At 50.7% G+C, this 19,323-nt stretch overlaps 1 protein-coding gene across 1 annotated transcript in view; it reads left to right on the forward strand.

Moving 5' to 3' along the window:
- The window catches only part of oca2 (oculocutaneous albinism II), a 75,219-nt gene that overhangs the window by 33,192 nt on the left and 22,704 nt on the right, over positions 1-19,323 (forward strand). The window contains exons 17-18 of the mRNA XM_014414231.3: positions 2,621-2,678; positions 2,858-2,966. Coding sequence (XP_014269717.2) covers positions 2,621-2,678; positions 2,858-2,966 — 167 coding nt within the window. The remainder of the gene's footprint in view (positions 1-2,620; positions 2,679-2,857; positions 2,967-19,323) is intronic.

A 19,323-nucleotide genomic window follows, 5' to 3' on the forward strand; every position in this document is an offset into this window, starting at 1 on the left:
TAACCATTTGACTTGAATTTGATTTAAGTAGATGTGTATTCTTTGTGATATGAACACATGTGAAACAAATGATCATTTAGCCATTTATTTTTAGCTCAAAATGACAACATTAACACGATAAAACAGGTCTCCTTCTTAAACAGAAGCCTGTCATGCTTAACTTTTGAGAATATAAGTAAATCTTTCTTTAAAAGAACTCTGTCCTGCTTAACTTAAAATAATAGAAAACAATAGAAAGAAAAACATTCTTGTAACAGTGCACATTTAGTGCATTTAGTACAATTGGCTTAATGCTAATCAGCTGCTCCTGTTTGTAAACCCGCTTGTTCCCATGATTACGCATCTTAACTCATCATCATTATTCATCCATGTATTACTTTTATGTATTAGTCATCTATTTGTTGTAATCATCTATCCTTACAGTTGTTTATTACACAAAATAAATTATATTATCACACTTCTGGCCACATAGCACTGATATTCACTGCACATGCCCATATTAACTTTTTCCAGCCAGGTGTTTTCCTTTTCCCATTTTTCCCTTTCTCTGAACAAACATTGCTGCTCTAATGCTGGGCTCACACTGTGCGATTTTAGGCCCATTTTGAGCCGATTTTTGAGTGATCGGACCGATTTTGGCCTTCATCGTGCCTCGTGTAGTATACGTGGGGTAACGAGAAGTGATTAACACCTCACGACCAACTCCCGATCATCAATCGCTCGTGAGGGTCTCACCACAGCCGCTCACACTGCTCGCGCGCAAACACGTAAACGTTGGTGAAAAAGACGGAGCAGCACGGCTGTGCAGCGTGTGATCTGGACACAAGCAATGGAGGCACACAACCGTGAAAATAGTTGGATTTACATTGCTGCTCAGTCACAGCTGCCCGATCAATGTTTTTCATTAGCAATTTAGCAAAGTTGATGGTGGTGGTGTGTGTGTCTGTGTGAGTGTAATTCTGGGCTTACACTGTGCGATTTTTGGCCCATTTTGAGCCGATTTTTGAGTCGTGCGACCGTTTTGGCGATCGGCCCGATTTTGGCCTTCATCGTGCGTCGTGTATCGTGTAGTATACGTGGGGTAACGAGACGCGATTAACACCTCACGACCAGCTCCCGATCATCAATCGCTTGGTCGTGAGGGTGTCACCGCAGTTTGTCACACTGCTCACGCGCAAACACAAATGTCGGCGAAAAAGACGGAGCAGCACGGCTGTGCAGCGTGTGATCTGGACACAAGCGATGGAGGTACAACTTGTAGAACTTTGGAAAGCTCATCCGAGCCTTTTCGATGTGGCCTCAGAAATTATCACGACACAACAACCGTGAAAATAGTTGGATCTACACTGCTGCTCAATCACAGCTGCCCGATCAATGTTTTTCATTAGCAATTTAGCAAAGTTGATGGTGGTGGTGTGCGTGTCTGTGTGAGTGAAAGACGGAGAGAGAGAGCGCGACAGATTTTCTGTTATAACCTTCATTTTATGGAGGCACAGTGTGAGCACTCAGGTCGCATCAGAGCATCGGGCGGTATAGTGTGAGACCTGCATCGTGACCTACCAACTTCTAACCCCTGCGAGTCAATCGTGCAGTTTGAGCAGGAGCTGAATAACGTGACTGAAAAAATCGCACAGTGTTTGCCCAGCTTTAGGTGTACTGTCGTCCAAGACTTGCACCGCAGTGTCGGCGTTTGTTTCCCTGTTGGCCATGCTTCTTGTTGTGGTCATCTGTTGTCTTCCGGTATTTTCTCCGTAAGCGACCTTTCCTTGACCAATGAGATGAGCGGTAATCTGAATTGTCATACTCGTAAGTGTGCTGTCAGCTCATTGGTCACAAAGCAGGAGAGGGGCTGGGAATTATGTTTTCAAACAAAGCGTTAATTCCATTAAAAGTTATAGACTACTTTTGATTCTCACTGTATTACGGGACAAAGTGCGTCCCTTATTAGCTCAATACGGGACGTGTACTTTTGTTTCGAAATACGGGACGATTCCGTATTTTAAGGGACGGTTGGCAACCCTAACGTCAGTGCATGTATGTTAGACCCATGACCCTGAAGCTCAGACTTCAGACTGCTCCTGGATCTGTGCAATATCAATATATCGGAAGAAAGTTAGCTAAAGGAAGGAGGAGCTTAAATATCTTTTTCAGACACTGGATGAACTAGGTGCTGCTCCAAATCCAAGCTCAAACAAATGAGGATTATTCCTAATTCTGAATCACACAAAGCTGTAAACTCTAGCAGCCCAACATTAGAAATATGGAGCTGGAGAAGAGCATAATAGGTCCCCTCTAATTATTTAAAACACAAGCATGGCACCAAGCATGACATGTTCAATTCAGTCCAGAAATAGTTTTTTTTTTTTTTTCCTGTTCCTATTTTTCTGTGCCTGCTTTCCGGACCATCATAGCAATTACAGAAAATAAACACAAATTTTGAAGGGCAGGAAATGCAGAAATAAATCCTTCACACTACACAACGCTCAGCATACGGTTATAAACTGCTAAAAAATAAGCACCCTGTTTCTATGAGATGATACTTTTTCCATTTTTTGTTTGTTTGTTTTTTGACACTGTGCATTCGCCTAATGTGAGATTTAAATGTTGTTGTGTCTGACAGACAAATTTCTCAGGAGGATAAGAACTGGGAGCAAAACATCCAAGAACTGCAGAAGAAGGTAGGCTTTGATTCTTCACCTCACACATTTTCCTCAATCACTGTGACTGGTGCATTGATGTAATCTCAGTAATGAAGTAGGTCTAGTCTTTGAAAGTTCGCTTAAGACAAATCCTGTCATTCTTCTGATAACATCAGCTTTTCCACCATTCACAAAAAATACATTTTCCTCCTACGCAGCACAGAATTACTGACAAAGTTCTGCTGGTGAAGTGTGTGTCCGTCCTTGCCGTTGTGATCTTCATGTTCTTTCTCAACTCCTTCGTTCCCAGCATTCATCTCGATCTTGGTAAGCCCCGCACTCTCTCATTATTGCACTGTTGTTACGGGCATCACTGGGTGGTTATGGGTTCCGTCATGTAATTATGAAGCACAGCTTCCTCTGCCCTTGCAATTTAAAAGAGAGTAAATAATGGGTTGACTAGCAAATGAAACCAACAAATTACATGGCTACAAAGCTGCAATTAAGGCCACCGTGTTCCATCCCTCCACGAGCTTCTAAGCCTGTACTGATGAACAAAATTTCAGTAAAGCTGCAAAAGGCTGTCTTAAGACACTCAACCAAAATTTGGGGCAAAAATAGGCAGTGCAAAGTTTGACAAACCTCCACTAGATGTAACATATTGAAAAAGATATGTCAGAATCTCTATTTTGTTCAAGCTCCCATGTCATTTTTACAGAAAATCTCTCTCTTCTGATACATTTTGTAAAGCATCATACGATTTCGAAACACTCTTTGCTTACATTCAGAACCGTTCACCCCTGACTGATTCGTCCTCATATACATATTTACTAAAGAGTAAAATACTTATCGCTTTGAAAGTCTAATTGCTGCTGTTGTGTTACATTTTGCATTCTGGAGCTATGCCACCTGTAAAACTTTTACTGTGCACTTTATTCTTGAGGGTCTACTGCAGAAGTGTTTATAGGTGGAAGTAAGTTAGCTGGTCACACTGGCTCCTCAGTGTGGCAAACTCCCTGTGGCATTTCGTTCAAAAGCAATTCATCATCTGCTTAGCAAATATTGCCTTTTTAAGCAGATATATGACTCTCATGGACTCTGCAGCAGAGGAGAAGCTGAAGGAACCAACAGCAGCACCTTTTTTTTTAATAGTCTGGGCAGAACCTGCAGACCACGCAGGAACCCTGAATCTGGGCTTTAAACTTTAAGTTTTATGAATCCATCAGATTCTGAGTAACTAGCATTCAAAACCCAGACACACACAGGAGGAGCTTGCTGTGGAAACTCCCCTCCACTGTTTCAGATGACTCATGAGTCAATGGCTGCTGAGCCACAGGGGAGAGCAGATTACCTATTAATCCAAAGGTTGGTGGTTTGATTCCTGGCTCCTCACAGTCTGGCGCAAGAAACTGAACCCTGTAATTGCTCATACATCCTTTGGAGTGTGTGTGTGATAGCGAACGATTAGTTATGTCTATAACTTCTGTTCCCTGAAGGAGAGGAACGAGGTACAACACATAAGTATGGGATATCACGCCCTCGCGTGTCCTGGCTGAAGAAACCTTTATTCACGCCTTTACGGCAGATGACGTGTGATGACACGCGCAAGGCCCCGCCCGCACATATAGCCGCTGCCATCACCGTCATCCCTCAGTTCGATAGCCGCTCTTCACCGAGCCAACTGCTCAGTGGGGCCACCCTGTGTTGTACCTCGTTCCTCTCCTTCAGGGAACAGAAGTTATAGACATAACTAATCGTTCCCTTTCAGTCGATTCACTCGGTACAACACATAAGTATGGGACCTATATACACGCCCCGCAGAGCAGCCACCGAACCGGAACGGGACCACCACATCCTTAGTGAGTGGTAGACCCAGCAGAAAGGACAGCATGAGCCACCGAAGGGGCTGTAACGTCCAACCGATAAAACCGCACAAAAGTGTGCGGCGACGCCCAATTAGCCGCTGCACAAATATCAGCCACAGGCACCCCTCTAAAAAGAGCCCATGAGGTCGCCATCCCCCTGGTGGAATGAGCTCCCACCCCGTGGGGCAACGCAAAACCTCCGGTGCTGTATGCCAGCGAGATAGCTTCTACAATCCAGTGGGACAGCCTCTGTCTGGACAGAGCTCTACCCCTATTCGGATTAGCGAAGCAGACAAACAACTGGTCACACAAACGCACATCCCGAGTGCGCTCAATGTAGGTGCGTAGCGCACGCACCGGACAAAGAGAATGCACCCTCCTCTGCTCCTCAGATTCAAAAGGAGGGGAGCAAAAGCTCAGCAACTCAAACTCCATTGAACTATAAGATGCAGGCATGACCTTGGGAAGATAGGCGGCATTCGGACGCAATACGACCTTGCGGCCATCAGGAGAAAACTGTGTGCAGGCAGGATGCACAGACAGCGCATGAAGGTCCCCCACTCGCTTCGCCGAGGCCAAAGCGAGAAGTAATGCGGTCTTATACGAAAGAAGTTTCATATCTACCGACTCAACGGGTTCAAACGGAGGGCCACAAAGGGCCTCCAGCACCAAAGACAAGTCCCAAGCCGGGACACTGGACTTAAGCACGGGCCTCAGCCGGCGAACCCCTTTCAGAAAACGCACGGCGAGGGGATGCGCACCTGGTGTCACCCCGTCAAAACCGATATGACAAGCAGATATAGCCGCTAAATAAACCTTGATCGTCGAAAACGAAAGGCCTTTATCCAACAGCTCCTGCAGGAATGTTAAAACATCCACCATAGAGCACTGAAATGGGAGAGTGTGGCGGTCCTGGCACCATCGCTCGAAGGCTCGCCATTTGTAAGCGTACAAGCCCCTAGTAGACGAGGCCCTGGCGCTCTGAATCGTCGCTACCACACTAGGTGGCAGACCCTTAGCAACCAAGTTTAACCTCTCAGCAGGTAAGCATGAAGGTGCCACAGATCCGGGCGCGGATGAAACACTTCCCCCCCCGCCTGAGAGAGGAGATCCCTGCGGAGAGGAAGCTGCCAAGGACTTGCTGCAAGCAGGCTGATTATTTCTGCATACCACGACTTCGCGGGCCACCAAGGGGCCACCAGGATCAGAGAGAGGGAATGCCGACGCACCCTCTCCAGAATTGGAGATATCATTTCCACTGGGGGAAATGCATACAGGAGCACGTCTGGCCATTGGTGCGCTAGCGCGTCCAAGCCCAAGGGTGCATCGTGGTCGATTATGGAGAAGTACAGGGGGCAGTGAGCATTCACCCTGGAAGCAAAAAGATCTATTTGCGCCTCGCCAAATAGATCCCAAATCTGAGCCACTATTGAAGGGTGTAACCTCCATTCTCTCACCAGAGGACCCCCCCTGGAGAGAAGGTCCGGCCCCAGGTTCAGGTGGCCCGGGACATGGGTGGCTCTTAGAGTCAGAAAATGAACACTGCACCATAACAGCAGAGAGCGAGACAGCTGCAACAGGGGAAGAGAGCGTGTTCCTCCCTGCCTGTTTATATAAGACACCACTGTTGAATTGTCCGTCCTGACTAAGACATGCTGGCCCTGCAGGACTGGACGGAAACGCTTTAGAGCTAAGAACACTGCTAACAGCTCTAAGTGGTTGATGTGCAGCTGGCGCTGAGCCGCGGACCAGATCCCTCTCACTGACGCACCCTCGCACAGCGCTCCCCACCCACTTAGGGAAGCATCTGTGGACACCACCTTGCGAAACAACACCCTCCCAATCCGAGAGCCCTGGTGCAGTAGCCCGGGCTCCCTCCAAGGACGGAGAGCTAGCATGCAAGACGCAGTCACCGGCAGCCTCCTCCGGAGGTGACGCGAAGCACACAAACGGTGAGAGAGAGTCCAGCGTTGAAACGCTCTCATTTTCAACAGCCCAAGCGGCACTACGGCGATCATAGATGCCATCATGCCCAACAAGCGCAATATCGTCTGGAAACGCAGTCTGCGTCCCAGCTGAAATTGAGCGAGGCAGCGATGAAACGCGGCCACTCTGTGCTCTGACAACCGTGCGCGGCTGGAAAGAGAGCATATTTCCAGACCGAGAAAAGCGATCTGTTGACCTGGGATTAGCGAGCTCTTCTGAAAGTTCACAGAGAACCCCAGTGTCTGAATGTGTGACAGAACCCGCGACAGCTGCGTCTCCGCCTGTTCTCTGGAGCAAGCCACGAGAGCCCAGTCGTCCAGGTAGGCCAAGATGCGGATGCCCCTCTTCCTGAGGGGCGCTAGCGCTGCCTCGGCACATTTCGTAAAGGTGCGGGGAGCGAGCGACAGCCCGAACGGCAGCACTAGGTATTCGTAGGCTACGCCCTCGAATGCAAACCTCAGAAACTGCCTGTGTTTCGGGTGTATAGCGACATGAAAATAAGCATCTGTTAGATCGATTGTCGCAAACCAATCTCCCGGGCCGACTGCACTCAGGAGCTGTCTGAGTGTTAGCATCCTGAACCTGTACGTTCGCAGGTACGTGTTCAAGACTCGCAGGTCGAGGATGGGACGAAGCCCTCCCCCTTTCTTCGGAATGACAAAATAACGGCTGTACCAACCTTTGTCCGTCTCCGAAGCGGGGACCACCCGTATTGCTCTCTTCTGTAATAGCGCCTGTATTTCCTCTCTGAGTACCAAGGCTGCCTCGGGGTTGACAATCGTGTTCACGACTCTTTGGAAACGAGGCGGCTTGACCCGGAACTGCAACCGGTAACCCATGGCAACGGTTTGCAGCACCCACGGAGAGGGGGCGCAAGCGCGCCACTGAGGGAAGTGAGCAGCCAGCCGGCTGGCCTGCAGCACTGACGGCGGGGCGCCGTCGCCCCCCAGTGTGTCTGCAGGGGACTGCATCCCCTGCCTGACCTGGCTCATTTCGCCTGCAGGTTGAGCATTTGAGATTGTTTGAGAGTAAACAACACTCTTTATTGATTGCAACATGGGAACATGTACATTTATACATTTTGTTGGGTGCACCTTTTCCGGGGCATAACAATGAAAAACAGCGGGAACACTCGATGTGGTCGCTTGAACATTCAACACATCTGAACCGTGTGCAGGGGTTATGTGCTTGGGAGACCGCGATAGGGAAGTGCAGCGCCTTCTGGGGCTGACAACCTGAACAGAACTTAAGCGGCACCTCTTGTGCGGCAACAGAGGGGTAAGAGCAGCGTCTCCCTGCTGCCGGATCCCTTCCCCACTCGCAATCACAGCTAGGAGGGCTGAGGCTTCTTCCTCCTGGGCGTCGGGTCCCGTCGGGGGCCCGGGGGAGGGCCTTTGCCCCAGGCCGACTGGCGTGGAGCTCGGGCCGGAGTACGTGCTCTCGCCGGCGGCCCTCCCACTCCAGCAGTGGGCGCCGGTCTCTTGCCAGCTGTCAGAGGAGCGGCGGGCCTGTGAGAGCTAGCAGTGGGCTTGGGCTGGGGCTGGCGTCTGGGGATGATGTCGCGCAGAGCTTCCGTCTGCTTCTTCCTCAGATCGAATCTAGCCTGAATGGCTTCAAGTGAATGTCCGAATAACCCAGCCGCAGACACTGGTGCGTCCAGATACACAGCTCTGTCTCTATCAGGGACGTCGGAGAGGGTCAGCCACAGGTGCCTCTGCGCCACCACTGTCGAAGCCATCCCTCTGCCCAGGGAGAGCGCTGCACAGCGAGACGCACGGAGGATGTAATCCGTGGTGACTCTAACCTCGTTAAGAAGAGGTGACAGCGGGCTGTCCTCCGGAACCAGCGATCCAAGCTCCGCCAGGCACATTGCTTGGTACGTCTGGAGCATGGTGACGGAGCTCATGGCTCGAGCGGTGCCGGCCTGAGCCCGATAAATCTTCTCCAGCTGCGAGGCCGAGAATCTGCAGTGCTTGGACGGCAGAGTTGCGGGGCCACCGACACCATGGTTATGGGACGGGGCCAGATAAGCAGCCAGAGACGGCTCCATAGGGGGTGGGTTAGCTAAACCAGCTCCCTCGGCGCCGTCCAATTCCATGTACTGTCCATAGCCGGGCACAGTGACGCGGGTAGACAGAGGTTTGTCCCATGACGCTGTTAGCTCGCAGAGAAAGTCTGGGAACATGGGGAGGCAGTTTTTGGCCGTTGCGGGCTCCGGTGGAAGGAAAAAACCCGCAAACCGCGACGGCTTCCGAGCTGGTGGAGGAGAGGGCCAGTCCACCTGCAGCTTCTCAGCGGCACGGCGAAACAGGGAGAAAAGAGAGGTGTCATCGTGGCCGACCGGCGCAGCAGCGGCGGCATATTGGGTCGACAATGAGCTCTCCTGCTCATCCTCCGACAAACCATGGATGTCCAGGCCGATGTCCAGCACGTCATCGTCTTCCTGGGGAGCGCTGGCGGGCTTCAACCCAGGCTGAAGCCCGTCAGCGCTCCTGCATGGTTCCGGTCCGTCATCGGCTAACCCGTCAACGTATTCCATGTGGTCAGCCCAGCTAATCGCGGGGACATCGACCTGAAAATTTTCGTCGTCGGACTCGGACGAAGCCGGGGCTCCAGACTCGGAAAGAAGAGGGTCATGCCGTGCGACAGCCGAGCGTCCCAGCACTCTTTCCACAAACGTCACCCGTCTTTCCAGGGTCGAGCGTCGGAGCTGGCGACAAAACGCACAAGCTTCGGGCTCCGTCAACGCTCTCCTAGCGTGGACGATCCCCAGGCAGACAGGGCAGGCATCGTGCTGGTCGCTGTCGTGCAAAGAGAAACCACATCCCTGAGGACAGGGGCGAACAGAAGATTTCTGCTTTGCTCGCTTCGGTTTGGAGTCCATTCCCAAAACGCAAAGCGAAACGCTGCACAAGAAAAACTTGAAAATAGCGCTCCGCGGGCAGCCTACGCACCAGCTGGGCGGTGGAGGCTAACACCAACAGGGGCAGTTAAGCTAGGTTCAAGTTGGCAGACAACGGAGCTAACTAGCAGTAGCTAGCTAGCCCAACTCAGCAGAGGTGTTCTCAGCGAGGTGAAGAGCGTAAGAACTGAGGGATGACGGTGATGGCAGCGGCTATATGTGCGGGCGGGGCCTTGCGCGTGTCATCACACGTCATCTGCCGTAAAGGCGTGAATAAAGGTTTCTTCAGCCAGGACACGCGAGGGCGTGATATCCCATACTTATGTGTTGTACCGAGTGAATCGACTGAAAGGGAACCATTATATTACTATTACATTATTATTTTGCTATTCTATCTAATTAAGCCATGAAGCCTAGTTTACGACCTTAACCCACTACAATCCTCAGTTTTTTCCCCCCAAATCTGAATCCTGATTTGTTGCGGTGCGGTCTCACTCCACCCCCAGCACCCCCCCTCTGGCTTGGACTTTTATCCCTGCTCTCATAGTGAGCTGCTACCCACTGCCTCCCCTACAGCTAGATGAGGTGCTCTCTCCCTCATTCAAGTGGAAATCTCTGTCTCTGTAGCTCTCACTGCACCTCTTGAGCAGTGCCGGATAACCCGGGGTCCCAGTGGATCCACATGTTCAGGCGTACTGCTGGAAATCAAATCCCTTTTTCTTTTCGGGCTTTCTCGATCCCTTTGAATTCTCTGTTTTTTAAAAACTCTCTCAGGTGTGTAATCACAGTCACAAGAGAAAGGTTCTGTTGCCCGGTGGGATTTTTCACTTTTCCAAAGCTTCTCCAAAGATCATTTCTTTCAATGCTGATAATAGGTCTGCAGGTCAGGGTTTGTGCTTGACTAACCAATGCGCCTGTTATATATTTGGATCAGGGTTAAGCAGTAACTACGACTTGCATCTATTCCATTCTGTTTCAGTATATTATAAAATGTTGATTAAACAACAGCGAGTGCTGGAAAGATTGTCTCTGCTGTTCCATAGATGCATAATTGCACATATGTCTCTGCTTCTCTTAATAGAGACAGCTTTGCATGTTTTTTCCTTAAAGCCAAAAACATAAAAAGCTGCTTTAAAAATTAAGTATTATTATTTTAGGTTTCCAGAAGAAATTTTAACCACTTACAGCTGTTTGTGTTAGGAGATTGCACAAAGGTACAGACGTGGTCCAGAATTTAGAATAAAATAAAATGATGAACCAAAGTCCAAGAAAACAGCTACAAAAGGTAAAAACAGAAACCAGGAAACAAGTAAAGAAAGCACATGAAAGGCAAGCAAATAATCCGACGAGATCAAAGGAAAAGACAAAATAATAAAAAGTTAGGATGCTGTGTAAAATATAGCTTAAAACCACACTTCAGTGATGCAAATCTGAAAGCATACAATCACAGATTAAAGTTAATGTGAGCTGGGCATTGATTTTGAAGTCACACGAGAAAACAAACCGATGACGTAAAACATAAAGTAACCCAAAGACAGATAAAGACAGAAAGAGGAGAGTACAGCACACATGGGAAGAGAATAACAGGAAAACCATGACTTTGCTCCTCAGTATCCAATATCTGCTGCAGCATGTAGAGTTAACATGAGATTATCACCAACAGGTTATCAAGTTCAATACAATCTCACAGCAGTTTGCGAAATAGTCATCTCTAATATTCTGATTCGTGCTGCTTGGCATGGATTACCACCTTTACTACCACTTCTTTGAAAGACCCAATTTACTTGGATGTCCGGGTTCTCCCCGAAGAGCCACAGACATGAAAAATGCTTCCTATCAAAAATACATTTAAAATCGTGCAATATTGCCAAAATCAGAAACACCCCATCTCAGAGTAACTAAAAGCTCCTGAACAGAGAGTAGAAAGAGCGACCGCATTTCCCCCATACTGGCTTCTCTTCACTGGCATCCTGTTAAGTCCAGAATTGAATTTAAAACCTTTCTCCTGGATAATCAGTTTCTGTCATATTTTAAAGATCCCATATTATCCTAACAGAGCATTTCTCTTAGACTGCAGGTTTATTTGTGCTTCTAGAGTTTGCGAATGGGAGGCAGAGCCTTCAGCTATCAGGTACCACTGCTGTGGAAACATCCCTTACTCAAATCAAATCAAATCAAATTCAAATTTTATTTGTCACGTACACAGTCATACACAGTACGATATGTAGTGAAATGCTTGGACAACTGCTCGTGACCTAAAGAAAACAAAAAAGGAAAAGTCTATGAATAAGATAGGAAATAAATATGAAAAATTAAAAAGGGTAAATTTAACTAGGAAGGAATAAAATATAAATTAAGGTTAAAAATGAAATAACTGTACAACACAAATTAGAATGAAGGGTAAATTTAACTGGGAAAGAATAAGATAAAATATATAAATTAAAGTTGAAAATAAAATAACTGTACAACAAAATACACAATACACAATATAGAACTATATAAGAATGTATGAAGAAATCTAAATATAAATAAATATATACACAATAACAGCAGCTGTACAAGTATTAACCGGAAATGAAGAATATAGTGACCAGTGTTGTGCAAAAACAATGTCCAGAATGTCCAGTGTGTGTGTGTAAGAACCATATGTGTGGGTCAGTACTGTGTGGTGGTGTGATTGAGAGACCGTATCGCCTGCGGGAAGAAGCTCCTCCTCAGTCTCTCTGTGTTGGTCTTCAGGGAGCGGAATCGCTTTCCTGACCTCAGCAGAGAGAACAGTCTGTTGTTGGGATGGCTGAGGTCCTTCACGATCTTCCCGGCCTTGGTCCAGCACCGCCTGTTGTAGATTGAGTGCAGGTCAGGGAGCTCGGAGCGGATGGTGCGCTCAGCTGACCGCACAACCCTCTCTAGAGCTCGTCTGTCCTGCATGGTGCTGTTCCCGAACCAGGTTAAGATGTTTCCCGCCAGGATGCTCTCTATGGTGCACGAGTAAAAGTTCCTGAGCACCTTGGAGGGCAGTTGGAAGTCTCTCAAGCGTCTGAGGTGGTAGAGACGCTGACGGGCCTTTTTCACCACGGTGTTGATGTGACAGGACCATGACAGGTCCTGCGTGATGTGAACTCCGAGGTATTTGAAGCTGTCCACTCTCTCCACTGGGCACTCGTTGATGACGGGGGTCTGGTAGTTCCTCTCCTGCTTAGTGCTGAAGTCCACTATCAGCTCCTTTGTCTTACTGACGTTTAGAAGGAGGTTGTTCCTCTGGCACCAGTTCTCCAGATTCCTAATCTCCTTCAGGTAGGCCGTCTCGTTGTTATCAGAGATCAGGCCCACCACGACGGTGTCGTCAGCAAACTTGATGATGGTGGTGGAGCTGGTAGTGGCCACACAGTCATATGTGTACAAAGAGTACAGCAGGGGGCTCAGAACACACCCCTGGGGGGCTCCAGTGCTGAGAGTGGTGGAGGCTGAGACATGTCCGCCCATCCTTACTGCCTGTGGTCTGCCAGTTAGGAAGTTGGAGATCCACTGACACATAGATGAGCTGAGTCCCAGATGCTGTCACGGGTAATGGGGGAAATACAGACTCTGGATGCGAAGCAAACAGTGCGTTTATTTACAGTGCTCAAAAACAGTCACAAAGCGAAGTACAAAAATCCAACGGTGATCATCTCCAAATTCCCAGTGGTGTGCAGGTGAGTCTCCCAAGTGATTATCTGAGTGTGTTTCTCCTCCGAGGGCTTAATCCAGCGGACTCCTTCTCTCCAACCTTCTGCTCCGTATCACTTCCTCCTATAAACAAGTGACGACAGCTACAGGTGAGAAGGGTAGCCGGCTAAGGCTATGTTAAAAATAAGAAAACACTCTTTACTACCGAGCCTCCAGTACAATCCAGCGTCGACTGCCATCCGGACACATAGTTAAGTACCTCAGTCCACAACGAGGATGATCAGTGACAGCTGGATGGCAAATTAGGTGCAGGTGTGTCAGCCACTGGGTGGAGGAGGAGAGAGAGAGAAGCACACACATACACACACAGACAGGTCGCTCCGGGAAGGACCGTCCGACCATGACAGTACCCCCCCTCTAACGGGAGCCCCCGGGCGACCCACGAAACTTGTCAGGGTGCCGACGGCGGAACTCTCTCACCATAGCGTGGTCGAGAACCGCAGACCGCGGCACCCAGGAACGCTCTTCCGGACCGTACCCCGCCCAATCCACCAAAAACTGGAAGCCCCTACCGCGGCGCCTGGCATCCATTATGCGAGTAATGGAATACGCCGGAGCGCCAGCGATATCCAGGGCGGGTGGCGGGGGCCCGGGAGGCGGGCACAACGGGCTGGTCCGGACCGGCCTAATTTGAGAAACATGAAACACGTCGTGTACCTTCATGTTGCGCGGGAGGGCCAGTCGGACAGTCACTGGATTCAGGATGGCTTGCACAGAAAAGGGTCCAAGGAACCGGGGAGCCAGCTTCTTGGACTCAGTCCGCAGAGTGATGTTCTTAGAGGAAAGCCACACCTGCTGGCCCACCCGATAGGCCGGTGTAGGGACGCGGCGGCGGTCAGCCAGTCTCTTGTTTTGAGCGCTCGTACGCAGCAGTGCCGCTCGAGTTGCCCGCCAGATCCGTCGACAGCGCCTCATGTGATGTTGCACGGAAGGCACGGCCACCTCTCCCTCCGTGATGCAGAGGAGCGGGGGTTGATACCCCAGGGACGCCTCGAAGGGAGAGACACCCGTAGCGGCCGACGTGCTAGAGTTATGGGCGTATTCGGCCCACGCCAACTGCTCACTCCATGACGACTGGTTGGAGGAAACGACGCAGCGCAGCATGGCCTCCAGCTCCTGGTTCGCTCGCTCAGTCTGCCCATTAGTCTGCGGGTGGAACCCAGAGGACAGGCTGACCTGGACCCCCAGCTCGGTACAAAACATCTTCCATACCCGCGAGGTGAACTGGGGCCCACGGTCAGAAACAATGTCCAGAGGAATGCCGTGAAGGCGGAAAACATGTTGGGTCAAGAGCTGGGCAGTCTCTAGAGCGGTGGGAAGTTTGGTAAGGGCAACAAAATGGGCAGCCTTAGAAAAACGGTCAACGATGGTGAGTATAACAGTTTTACCAGAGGACGGAGGGAGGCCAGTGATGAAGTCCAGAGCGACGTGCGACCACGGCCGGCTGGGGACAGGCAGTGGTCTGAGGAGTCCCGGTGGAGGGGAGTTGGACGTCTTATTTCGGGCGCACACAGGACATGCGGCCACATACTCCCGGACGTCCTGAGAGAGAGAGGGCCACCAAAACAGCCTTTGTAAGAAGGTGACAGTTCGGTTCCTGCCCGGATGGCAGATAAACCGTGCGGTGTGTGCCCAGTGGATGACCTTACCCCTGACCGCTGAGGGAACGTACAAGCTACCTGCTGGACCGGTGCCGGGGTCGGGTTCTTGTCGCTGAGCATCTTGGACCACCCTTTCTATCTCCCAGGTGAGGGTCCCCACGATGCATGAGGCTGGCAGAATGGGTTTCTCCTTCTCCTCAGGGTCCGTGTCTGGCGCGAACTGGCGCGACAAGGCGTCTGGCTTCGTATTCCGGGACCCGGGCCTGTAGGTGATGGTTAGGTTAAACCGTGCAAAAAACAGTGCCCACCTGGCCTGTCGGGCATTCAGGCGCTTAGCCGCTTGGAGGTAGGCGAGGTTCTTGTGGTCCGTCCACACAACAGGATGTTCGCTCCCCTCCAACCAGTGCCGCCACTCCTCCAGCGCCAACTTGATGGCAAGAAGCTCCCGGTCGCCCACGTCATAATTCCTTTCAGCCTGAGTGAGCCGACGGGAGAAAAAGGCACAGGGGTGTAATTTACCTGCCTTGCGCTGAGAGAGAACCGCCCCAACTCCAGAATCAGAAGCGTCCACCTCCACCACGAACGGCAGGGCGAGGTCAGCCTGGGCCAGGATGGGGGCCGAGGCAAACAAGCTCTTGAGACGGTCGAATGCTTGCTGAGCCGCTGGAGACCACTGGTACGGCTGTTTGGGCGACGTGAGTTGGGTAAGAGGCAATGCCACCTTACCGAAGTCCCGGATGAAGCGTCTGTAGAAGTTGCTGAATCCCAGAAAACTTTGCAACTTCTTCCGAGTGCCGGGCACAGGCCACTCCAACACAGCTTTGACCTTAGCCGGGTCTGCTCGCAACCGGCCCTGTTCAATGATGAAACCCAGAAAAGAGACAGTTGAGGCATGAAACTCACATTTCTCCGCTTTACAAAACAGCCGATTCTCCAGCAGGCGGTGCAACACCAGTCTCACATGCTTAACATGCTCAGCTCTGGACCTGGAGAAAATCAGAATGTCATCAAGGTAAACGAACACGAAGTGGTTTAAAAAATCTCGTAGGACGTCATTTACCAGGGCTTGGAAAATGGCAGGGGCGTTAGTGAGTCCGAACGGCATTGCCAGGTACTCGAAGTGGCCCAGATGGGTGTTGAAGGCCGTCTTCCACTCGTCCCCCTCGCGGATGCAGACCAGGTGATAAGCATTGCGGAGATCAAGTTTGGTGAAATGGGTGGTTCCTTGAAGGAGTTGAAAAGCTGAGGTGAGCAGAGGTAGAGGATATTTGTTTTTGATAGTGATCTTGTTCAGTCCCCGATAGTCAATGCAGGGGCGTAGGGACGCATCTTTCTTTTTAACAAAAAAGAAGCCTGCACCCAAGGGAGAGGTGGAGGGACGGATGATGCCTGCTACCAGGGAGTCTGTGATGTAGCTCTCCATAGACTCGCGCTCAGGTTTCGAGATACTGTAGAGTCGGCTAGTGGGCAAGGGGGCGCCTGAGAGCAAATCAATCCCGCAGTCGTACGGACGATGGGGGGGCAGCGATTGGGCCCCGTCTTTGCTAAAGACTCGACCTAGATCATGATATTCGGCTGGCACGGTTGACAAGTCGAGGCGAGAGGGCGGCCCCGCAAGATCGTCTGACATGCAACCCGGCACAGCAGAGCGTAAACACTGCTCATGGCAACGGGTGCTCCACCCTACGATACATCCCTTGGCCCAATCAATCTGTGGATTGTGTCGCTGGAGCCAGGGGAATCCCAAAACTAAGGGTGTGTCAGGTGCCTTGAAGAGAAACAGGAACATCTGTTCAGTGTGGTTGCCGGAGAGAGTGAGTGTGATTTCTTGAGTGCGGTGAGTGACAGCGGCTAAAGGCCTGCCATTAAGCGCTGACACCTGGAGTGTTTCCGGGAGAGGAACAACAGGCAAACCCATCTTGTGGGCCAAAGCCTCATCCAAAAAACTTTGTTCAGCTCCTGAGTCTATTAGTGCATCACAAGAATGGGTGCGGGAAAGAAACCATAATTTAGCAGGGCAGCTGAGGTGGAGGAATGTATTCACCGGCACACCCGTCAGTATCCCCACCTTTACTGACGGGCTGAGTCTTTTAGCCGTGAGGGACAGGAGTCCGCGAAATGCCCCTTCTTCCCGCACACAAAACACTCACCCACCAGTTGTCTTCTGCTCCGGGTGAATTTAGTCCGTCCGAGCTGCATGGGTTGCTCCTCGTCAGCAGGTGAGTCCATTCCCTCCTCTCTCCACTCGAGAGAGGGGAGTCCAGTCGAAACTCCTACGACCCCTACTGACCGTCGCCCATCTCCAGTCCGCCTGCCAAACTCCCGCATATGGTCGTCTAGACTGATACACATGTTAACCAGGGCACTTAACGATTTAGGAAGCTCTTTAGTGGCCAACTCACGTTTGACATTCTCGTTTAAGCTGTTTAGGAATGCTCCTCGGAGCGCCTTTTCCTCCCAACCCGTCTCCTCGGCCAGGATCCAAAAGTCCACGGAGAAGTCTGCCACGCTTCGCCAGCCCTGCTTTAAAGTAAACATGCGATGAGCAGCACTGTCAGGGTTAGAGCCTTTGTCAAACACACACCGAAATTTGCTCAAAAAATCACTATATGAGATGGAGGATTGGGCGCTCAGGACTGCTTGAGCCCAGAGTAGCGCTCGTCCGGTCATGAGCTCCACCATGAGGGTGATCTTGGCGATATCAGAGGCATAAGCTCGAGTCTGCTGCCTAAAAATCAGAGAGCATTGAGCCAAAAACCCCCGGCTCTTGTCCAACTCTCCACTGAATTTTTCAGGTATAGGGAACGTGTGTTCTCGCTGAGGCGGAGGCGGAGATGGGGGAAGGGGACAGGCCGCCGCTATATTTAGAAGCTCCACTGGTGGTTGTGGTGGTGTACTGGGCTCTGGTGGTTGAATGGGTGCCCTAGGTGTAGCAAGCAACATACCTTTCAGTTCAGATACCACCTGTAGTAGCGCGGACTGCTCCCTGGCCACATGCTGCAGCATCTGTTCATGCCGCTCCAACCGTTCAGCTTGAAGCGCGAGCTCGCGCTGGACGGGGGTTGAGTCCGCTGAGTCCATAGCTGGCTGGATTGTTCTGTCACGGGTAATGGGGGAAATACAGACTCAGTCGCGGAGCTCTGGATGCGAAGCAAACAGTGCGTTTATTTACAGTGCTCAAAAACAGTCACAAAGCGAAGTACAAAAATCCAACGGTGATCATCTCCAAATTCCCAGTGGTGTGCAGGTGAGTCTCCCAAGTGATTATCTGAGTGTGTTTCTCCTCCGAGGGCTTAATCCAGCGGACTCCTTCTCTCCAACCTTCTGCTCCGTATCACTTCCTCCTATAAACAAGTGACGACAGCTACAGGTGAGAAGGGTAGCCGGCTAAGGCTATGTTAAAAGTAAGAAAACACTCTTTACTACCGAGCCTCCAGTACAATCCAGCGTCGACTGCCATCCGGACACATAGTTAAGTACCTCAGTCCACAACGAGGATGATCAGTGACAGCTGGACGGCAAATTAGGTGCAGGTGTGTCAGCCACTGGGTGGAGGAGGAGAGAGAGAGAAGCACACACATACACACACAGACAGGTCGCTCCGGGAAGGACCGTCCGACCATGACAGATGCTCCAGCTTGGTGGTGAGTGTGGAGGGAATTATGGTGTTAAATGCAGAGCTGTAGTCTATGAAGAGCATTTTAACATAATTCCCCCTTCTAGTGTCCAAGTGAGTGAGTGATGTGTGGAGGAGATGAGAGAGCGAACTGTAGTGGGTCCAGTGTGTCTGGTAGTGAAGAAATGATGAAGTCTCTGACCAGGCGTTCAAAGCACTTCATCACTACTGAGGTGAGGGCTACAGGGCGATAGTCATTGAGAGAAGCAGGGTGGGGTTTCTTCGGGACAGGAACAATGATGGACTCTTTGAAGCATGTGGGGATCACCGACTGAGATAAAGAGATGTTGAATATCTCAGTGAACACAGGAGCTAGCTGGTATGCGCAGTCTCTTAGGATACGACCTGGGATGCCGTCTGGTCCTGCTGCTTTCCTGGTGTTCACTCTTTTGAAGGCTCTCCTTACTTCATGCTCGGAGATGACGAGCACGTTTCCGGTGCTGGCAGTATCTTCCTGTCTGCAGCCGTTACCGCCGCTAACACTAGCATTGTTGGAGACCTTAGCTGCAGCCTCGAAGCGAGCATAGAAAGTGTTCAGCTCGTCTGCCAGAGTCACGGCCGCGTTCGTCATACCGGTTGTTGGTGCTTTATAGTCCGTTATTGTCCTTAGTCCCCGCCACAGGCTCCTAGAGTCACTCTGTTGGAGTTGTGACTCTAGTTTCCTCCCGTAGCGCTGCTTCGCCTCTTTTACCGCCCTCCGCACGTTATATGACGCGGCTTTGTACGGGTCCATGTCCCCCGTTGTGAGTCCCGTGTTGTAGGCAGCGGTGCGGGATCTCAGAGCGTTGCGGATGGTTTTATCCACCCACGGCTTCTGGTTGGGAAACGTTGTGATAGTCTTTGTCTCCACGGTATCATCCGCTAGTTTCCCGATGAATCCCACAACCGCTTCCGTAAACACGTTGACATCATCATCGGAGCTGTTTCT

The sequence above is a fragment of the Maylandia zebra genome, linkage group LG23 (assembly GCF_041146795.1).
Source record: "Maylandia zebra isolate NMK-2024a linkage group LG23, Mzebra_GT3a, whole genome shotgun sequence".
NCBI classification, from domain to species: domain Eukaryota; kingdom Metazoa; phylum Chordata; class Actinopteri; order Cichliformes; family Cichlidae; genus Maylandia; species Maylandia zebra.